This window comes from Lynx canadensis, chromosome E3 (assembly GCF_007474595.2).
Source record: "Lynx canadensis isolate LIC74 chromosome E3, mLynCan4.pri.v2, whole genome shotgun sequence".
In the NCBI taxonomy this organism is placed as follows: Eukaryota; Metazoa; Chordata; class Mammalia; order Carnivora; family Felidae; genus Lynx; species Lynx canadensis.
This window is the reverse complement of record NC_044318.1, coordinates 33,855,448-33,863,668: the sequence shown is the minus strand read 5'-3', so window position 1 is coordinate 33,863,668 and position 8,221 is coordinate 33,855,448. Positions and strand designations below refer to the sequence as shown.

General features: G+C 49.4%; 1 protein-coding gene across 3 annotated transcripts; it reads left to right on the top strand.

The window, feature by feature from the left end:
* The first annotated feature begins 5,807 nt into the window (after positions 1-5,807).
* Positions 5,808-7,578, top strand: PVRIG (PVR related immunoglobulin domain containing). Of its 3 annotated transcripts, none has more exons than XM_030300007.1 (5): positions 5,808-6,025; positions 6,271-6,462; positions 6,551-6,674; positions 6,765-6,822; positions 6,924-7,578. In XM_030300007.1, the coding sequence occupies exons 1-5, from the start codon at positions 5,965-5,967 to the stop codon at positions 7,251-7,253; spliced, it is 765 nt and encodes a 254-aa protein (XP_030155867.1). In that variant the 5' UTR covers positions 5,808-5,964; the 3' UTR covers positions 7,254-7,578. The 3 variants fall into 3 exon arrangements, with proteins under 3 accessions (XP_030155867.1, XP_030155866.1, XP_030155865.1); XM_030300006.1 differs by having other exon boundaries at positions 6,109-6,462; positions 6,927-7,578; XM_030300005.1 differs by having other exon boundaries at positions 6,109-6,462.
* The last annotated feature ends 643 nt before the right edge of the window (positions 7,579-8,221 follow it).

The window sequence follows — 8,221 nt, the reverse complement described above, 5'->3', positions numbered from 1 at the left end:
TTATAATTTGAAATTGTGTAGACTCTCAGTTTCTGAGTTAGGAAGAAATTTAGAAGTTATTCTAAATGTCCAACCCCCAAATCCAAGATTTTGACACTGTCTTCTCCTTTATCCTTGCCTTCCCCAGCCAGTTCTTAGCCAAATCCTCTCAAGTCATTCTGCAAAATATCTCTGATCTGTTTCCTCTCTCATTGCCACCGTCAGTTCTCACTTAGGCCGCCTCTGGACACCTGCTTCCTTGAAATTCTAACTTTTTTGTTCTTGTTCTGCTTCTTGGAAGAGCACAGCACCTCTGTTCTCTCTTTCCCCCTGACAAGCACCCAAATATGTGAAGAGACTCTTGTCACTTTCTTCTTTGACTAAGTCCACCTCCTCCTCCCTTCTCCAGCGCCCTCTCTCCCAGATAGAAGCTAGAAATTGGGTTCAGGAGTCTCTGTTTGGAAAGGCAGCTGCCAGTGCCGGGCAGGGCAGCTGACCCATTCAGAGATGTTTAACCTGTATTCAGGGGGAACAGCTCCAGGGAGAGGAGCCTTTCCTATGGGATCTGGGAACAGAGTAGGAAAACCAATGTGAAGACATGGAGGTCACTAAGAATCCAGGAGGGGAAAGATTCCCAAGTTATTTAAATACCAGCCACGCTAAGGCTACTTCACAAGATCAAAAGACTTGGCAGTTCTGCAGATGTAGAGATCTGTACACATCCAGATAGCCCAGCGTGGGCAGTTGAGCCCCAACCTCAGAATACATGTGAGTTTTATATCCTGCTCCCCAAATTCTTTGACACTCTTTATTGAGAGGGTGAGTCTAGGTCCTCTCTCCTGGAATATGAGCTCTGTGATTGCTTGGCTAATAGAATATAGTGGAAATGATGCTGTGCCAGTTTCTGAACCCAAAATTAACTAGCAGCTCCCAACCTCCTGTTTCTTGACATGTTTGCTCTTGGAACCTAATTACCATGCTGTGAGACAGCCGCCAAGCAGCCACATGGAAAGGCCATGTTTTAGGTGTCCTGCCTAGCTGAAGTCCCAGCCTACATCCAGTATCAACCACCAGATGTGCTTCAGATGTGAATCAGATGATTGTAACACCCATCTTTTGAATCTTCCAGCTGAGGCCCCAGGCCTCATCTTTTCTCAGCCTTTTCCAAATTCCTGCCCCATAGAATCCATGGACACAATAAAATGTTTACACCAAGTTGGGGTGGTTTGTTACATAGCACTAGTAACTAAAACAGAAGCTTAGGGTCCTAAGACTCCAAAAGTTAGGGCACATTTATCAGTTAAAAAATTATGTAAACATTTACCACTTGTTTTATTACACACTTTAGAAATGTATGGCATGGGGTGCCTGGGTGGCTCAGTCGGTTAAGCGTCTGACTTCAGCTCAGGTCACGATCTCCCGGTTTGTGGGTTCGAGCCCCGTGTTGGGCTCTGTGCTGACAGCTCAGAGCCTGGAGCCTCCTTCAGATTCTGTATCTCCCTCTCTCTCTTTGCCCCTCCCCGACTCATGCTCTCTCTGTCTCTCTAATATAATAAATAAACATTAAAAAAATTTTAGAAATGTATGGTGAGTTAATAACAAAATAAATGTTTTGAAATATTTTATTTAGCAGTACAAAATACCTTTTTGCTCTAAAAAAGCAAAGTGATTTTTTTTTTAAAGAGTGTAAGCTGGGAGGGGGTACAGAGAGAGAGAGAGAGAGAGAGAGAGAGAGAGAGAGAGAGAGAGAATCTTAAGCAGGCTACATGCTTAGCACAGAGCCCGATGCGGGGCTTGATCCCACGACCCTGGGATCATGACCTGAGCCAAAATCAAGAGTCGGATGCTCAACTGACACTGATGTAGCCACCCAGGCGCCCCGAGAAAAAATTTTAAATGGTTTAATGTTTTCTGAGGTTCTTCTTGAAAGATCAGTTTATTTTGATAATTGTCTTTTATGGTCTACATAATTGAAAGGGGTACTTCTCAAAACCTTGTGAATCCAAATGGAATAGGTGCTGCTTTGACTGCATTTACTACTTTTTTAAATAGATGAGCCAACACCCACTGAAAGTTTTCATTTGGAAGACTTATAAACAGGTCAGGAGATGCTCTCCAAGTACAATAACAGTGTTCTTAGAGGGGATACACATTGTTCAGGACCACAAAACCACAGCATCGTATAGCATGTAAACTACAGTCCACCATCAATTGTGGGTTTCCCACTCTTACCTTAGGATGATGATCTTCTTAAGAGATGAACCGTGACATTTGGATCCTGGCGAGAGGATACTTCATTGTATTTTGGGGCGCCTGTAGCTCAGTCTGTTAAGCATCTGACTTGATTTTGGCTCAGGTCATGATTTCGAAGTTCATGAGATCAAGTCCTGCATCGGGCTCTGTGCTGACATTGCGGAGACTGCATGGGATTCTCTGTCTCTCCCTCTCAGCCCCTCCCTGCTTGCATGTACACACATGTGCTCTCTTGCTCTCACTCACAAACTAAACTATAATAAAATAAAATAATTAAAAAATTACTTCATTGTATTTTTATCTTTAAAAAAAAGAAAAATGTTAATCTTTTGTCCTGCATGACAGCAGTGGATATTTTGTGTAGCAGCTGAGGTGCAAACATGGCACCTTAAAAACCACAGCTTTGAAGGATGTCGTGCCAGTGAGCCCCTTGCCAACAGAAGTGGGGCTGTGGGCTTCAGAGCAGCAGCGCCAAGTGGTCAGGCCCTGGCCAGGCCGGAACCAGAGCTGAGGCCAGCTGGGGCAAGAGAGGTGGAGGCCTCTGCACAGGCTGACCTTACCTGGGTTGACAAGTGACACCAAACAGTGCTTTCCAGGGGACTGGCACTGCTGTGCATTGCCTGTTAGCTTACTATTGAATAATTGCTTTTGAATTATTTTAAGTAACCTTCAATCAAGCCTCTTTCTTTTTAACTCTTGTTGTGGCCATAAGCTCTGCAAGAAGGTGAATTGTTTGGTGTTCTCTCCTAAATTGTGAAGAGATTTTTTCCAGGTTACTGAGAAGAGTCTTCAGCTAATAGGTAAGTCATTCTGTGTTCTGAATTCCAGGCACACTGGGATGTTACAAGAAAAAAGAGTGTCTGTGCTTGGAAGGCATGAGAGGATAAGGTGGCAGGATGGTGGAAGGTTTATTTTCACACACATTTTGAAGTCTTCCTTGAGCTCTGTAGTTCCTTCCCCGGGGTTGGGTGGATCACAGGATCTGGAAAGTCTCCCTTGAGCACAGATTCCCTGAGAGCCCTGGGTGTTGAGTTGGGACAGCCAGAGAAATAGCACTGAAGAGGGGGGGGAGTGTCAGGTAGGAAAAGAGAACTAGAAGGGTGGCCAACCTGCCAGATGCAGCCCAGGACACTAGAGAAGCCATCTGGGTGGCCAAGGAGCCTAGAATCCTGGGTGAAACTTGAAGGCAAATATATCTAAGTTAATTCAGTAGGTGAGAGCAGCAAAGGAATCGAGTGGGGTAGCAGCAGCTGAAAAAGCCTCTCCTGTCGGCACTGAAGCGGCTCATGTCAGGGGGTAGGGGGCAGCCCAGCCTAGGAACTAAGCACAGGTTCTCTGCTGATGGGGCAGAGGACTGCTGGATTTTGACAAAAACCTTGTAATTTAAATTTTTTAAATGTGTGTGGGAGAGGCAGCTCAGCATGGTTGTTAATAGTGTGGGTTCTGAAGCTAAAATTTTTGTCAAATCCTGGCTTCAGAACCCACATATTAACAACTATGCTAAGCTGCTCTCCCACAGTGAGAGCCTTGTGACCCTGGGCAAGTTCCTTCCTCATAAGGTCATTGTAAGTACGGAGCTAAAATGTTTGACTTGTTCAGAACAAATTTAGCACAGAGTGTACACTCAGATATTACCTTTCATATTTATATTACTTTGATAGGGAAACAAAAATGGCCTTTTCACAACATTTAAAATATTTGTAAAATAAAATAAATGGATCAGGTATGAGTCTCAATCTACAAACTCAGGTGGGGAACTCATAAACTCATAAAAGGATGGTCACCAACATATGCTGAAGGCTTGAGCCAGGCACGAGCAGAGTGTTGCATGCCATGAAGCAGAGTATGATCCCTGTTGGGATGTTACTGCTTTGGGAGTTGAGGTTGCTTTGAGCTTGCAGAGCTATGAAATTGTGGCACCAGTTCAACCCTCATGGGCCTAATTCTAGAGACTGATGACAAGAGACCATCAGGACTTGAAGTGTGTGTGGCTGCAGGGATTTCACTAAGAAATGTCAGAGCTGGGGGCGCCTAGGTGGCTCAGTTGGTTAAGCGTCTGACTCCAACTCAGGTCATGACTCCCGGTTTGTGGGTTTGAGCCCCACATTGGGCTCTGTGCTGACAGCTTGGAGCCTGGAGCCTGCTTCAGATTTTGTGTCTCCGTCTCTCTCTCTGCCCCTCCCCCACTTGTGCGCGCGCTCTCTCTCGCTCTCTCAAAATAACATAAAAATTTTTTTTAAATGTCAGAGCTGGAGGTAGCCATTACCTGTGTCATCTAATGTGTACCTCTGGGCCAGAAAGGGAAGAGGCCCAACAATGCAGGCTTGGTGCTGCAGAGCTTTTGGTTGGTAAGTTCAATGACCTTTTGTGTCTCTGAAGCTGAAAATTCTGGAGACTGTTCAGGAGTAACCAAGAAAGTTCTGAGGGCAAGGGTCATCACATCAAAAGCATTCTAATAATTAGGACTGTGCAGTATTGAAACAGGAATAAGCAAATGAATCAACAGATTAGCAAAGAGAATCCAGAAGTAGATCATCTGTAAGAATTTATGATCAAGATGGCATTTCAAAACAGCAAGAGACCTTGAGGATGTTGGCTCTCCACCTAAAAGGTTATACTTTTTACACCATCCCCAAATTAAAATTCTTCAGGGGCAAAAAGAAACTCTTCCATAGTGTTAGGGATAAAAACAAAATTTACAATGTTATTTTTATAATTTGATCTTCCTAAGCAATGTACAAAATCCAGAAATGATAAAATATTGACAGTCATAACCTCCTGAAGATTAAAATGGGCAAGGACATGGGAATAAGTGGGATAGGGAAAGACAACTTTGATGTTTTCTATTCAGTGTTGTTTTAATTGTCTACAATGAGAACTTACCAAGGGGACCATGTGGCTTATGAGACTAAAAAAAAGATGGAATAGGTTGGTGAGTAGTTGTACCATTGCTTTTCTCCCATCAATCACCAAGTATCAAGCTCCCCGTCTGCTTGGCCCTCTAAAAGCTATACCTTCTTCCAGGGCTCAGAGTCCATCTGTGAGCACTGGCCCAGGGGCAGCCACCACCCAGGCCCAGCCTCTGTGCAGCAGTTGTCCAAGAAGGAAATGTTCCCTTGGGGGCAGCCTCCTGGAGGCGGTGGGATTTGAGCAGGGCCTTCCAAAGTGGGGAGGATCTCGGTGGGAGAGGGGCTACCAGGCTAGGGAGGCTGAGGCTGGTATGTGCCCCCCTGCTCTGCACCCACACTGGGCTGGGTTACCACACCGGTCAGCTGTGCACAGGTCTCCTACCCTGTCGCGAACAGCAGCGGAGGAAGTGGCGAGAGCAGGTCTGAGTCAGGTGTGGAGCCAGAGAGGAGGTCAAAGGGTCCAGAGGATGCTCACTGGGCTGAGAGTGGTGAAGTGATTGGCCTGGAGGCCCTGCTTCTCTCAGTGTGGTGGGATGACAGTTTGCCCAAGGGACCAACTGGTTTTTGGCTTGCTGTCCTGCTTGAGTGAAGCACAGCCATGGGTACAGGGAAAACAGTGCTGTTGCTTTAAGTCTCCCAAGGCAGAGGGTGCATTGCCCTGCATTCACGAAGCTGAGGCAGACAGAGAAGGAAATGGGGCAGGGCTGCAGAGCCCAGCTGCTCCCCGGGCTTGTTCACACATGAAAACTTCCTGTGATGAGAACGGAAACACAGGTGCTGTCCCTACCACAGCAGCTCCCATAGCTGGGGCCGGAGGGGAGCCATGGACAGGCCCCGGGCCCTGGTCCTGCTCTTGGCACTGCTGACACTCTGCATCACTGCTGGTGAGTGGGGGACTGGAGAGAAGCAGAAGATGGGGCAGGGTGGAGACCCAGCCCTGGGGCCCTCCTATGCCTGTATCCCACAGGGACCCCTGAAGTGTGGGTGCAAGTTCAGATGGAGGCCACCAAGTCCCCGTCCTTCACTGTCCGCTGTGGATTCCTGGGATCTGGTTCTGTCTCCCTGGTGACTGTGAGCTCTGGGGGGCCCGACGGTGCCGGAGGGACTAGACTGGCTGTTTTGCACCCAGAATTTGGCATCCAGCATTGGCCCCCCGCCTGCCAGGTCCACTGGGAAACCAAAACCAGCATCTCCCTCACCTTGGAAGAAGGGTCTGAGGGGATAAGCCCCAATCCCAACACCACCTTCTGCTGCAAATTTGTTTCCTTTCCTGAAGGCTCCCAGGAGGCCTGTGGGAACCTCTTCCTCAGCACAGACCAAGGTGGGGCCAATGAGAGGGGCCAGGGAGGGCAGGGAGGGACCCCAGGGCACTGGCTGCCCATCTGGTACACCTCTCTCTCTATACACAGGGCTCCCTGCCCCTACTCCATCCCCCATACTGCGGGCTGACCTGGCTGGGATCTTGGGGGTCTCAGGGGTCCTCATCTTTGGCTGTGTCTACCTTCTCTACCTGCTGCATCGGCAGAGGCACTGGTGAGACCCAACCCCTGCTGGGCCCAGTCCGAATTCCCACACCAGCGGGCTAGCCACATGCTTTGCTTCTAACCCTCCTCACTTTCCCAGGTCTGTCATGAAGCTTCAGCCACCCTTCACCAGCCCCCAGACACAGATGCGAGCAAGGGTGAGGACTGGGGGATTGTTTGCGAGTGGGGAACAGAGTGGGCTGGTACTGGGGGGCTATGAGGTAGGGCCTAACTCAGGCCTCCTTCCCCATCGTCCCAGCAGGTGGCCAGCCAAGCCTCCCTGGCCTCTCTCCACATCCCGTACACTACTGTCAACACCAACCGTTACCGCCTCACCACTCTAGACACGGTTCTTCAGCCCCGGCCACTGTCCCCATGGGCAGTGTTCCCCGCCCACACGGCGTGCCAACCTCGGCCTCCTGCCCCCTGGGTGCCCCTGCCAGCCTCTGCACGCAGCAGTTTCATCTCCATTGAGAATGGACTTTATGCTCAGGCGGGAGAACGGCCTCTCCCAGTTGGCCCCAACCTTGTCCATTTCCCTGACCCTGTGGGGCACAGAGCCATGGAGGAGCACTTAGGAGTTCGATGAGAGGGACCCCAAGTCCACTTGGGCTCCCTCTCTTCTCAGGCCTCTGGGATCCCCTTCTGTTGTGCACCTGTGTCCTGGGTGCCCATCATCTTTGCACATCTTATCTTATTCTCCGGCCTGCATAAGTGTCTCTAACATAAAGCTGGTCAAGGCCCACTCGCCACGGATGTGGTCAGCACGTGTGCACGTGTGGGTACGTGTGGGCACACATGTATCTATGCGAGGTGACAAAATTCCATCCCAGGTTGTTTCCTGTTTTCAAGTCCCCAGCCGTCACAGGTGATGTTGATAACTAAGTAAAAAAAAAAAGTGGTTTCTGACTGGGGCCTTGGCTGGACCTTTTCTTCTTTAGGGGTTAAGAGGTTAGAGGCAGTTTCAACCCCTGGGAGGCAAGAGCCAGGTTAGACTTGGACAGGGATGGGGCCTCAGCATAGGAGACCTCTCCCCTGCTCACCCTCCACTCTGGACCAAGGGGGATCCTGGCCCTGTAGACCTTGCTGAGTGGCACCAGGGGCTGGTAAGGTGAGATTGGGGGGTCTATACTCCCATCTTGCCATGTCCTAGGACAGCAGCAAGGGCTTCTGGGGCTTCAACCCAAGAAAAGCCCCTGTAGCCTGGCCCAGCATGCCTATGTCGGGCTCCCTGAGATGTTCTGGGGGGGAGGTCCTGATGCCTTCCTTCCACAGAATTGATATTCAGAGGCAGGAGGATCACCTCAGATCTGCCCACAGTAGCTTCCTCTGGCTCCTCTCTTATTACTAGGGCACCAGCACTACTCCCCACTGGGTACTCAGGGGGCAGGTAGAGGCGGGTCAACACAGGGACTGAACACACACTCCCCTACCCACTCATCTTCCCATCGGGGAATCAGCCTCCTGCGGTAAACAGGCCCAGCCACCAGGGCCTCATCACACCTTTGCCATGTGAGAACACGGAAGAGCTCTACAAGCTGCAAGGCTCTACAGGAG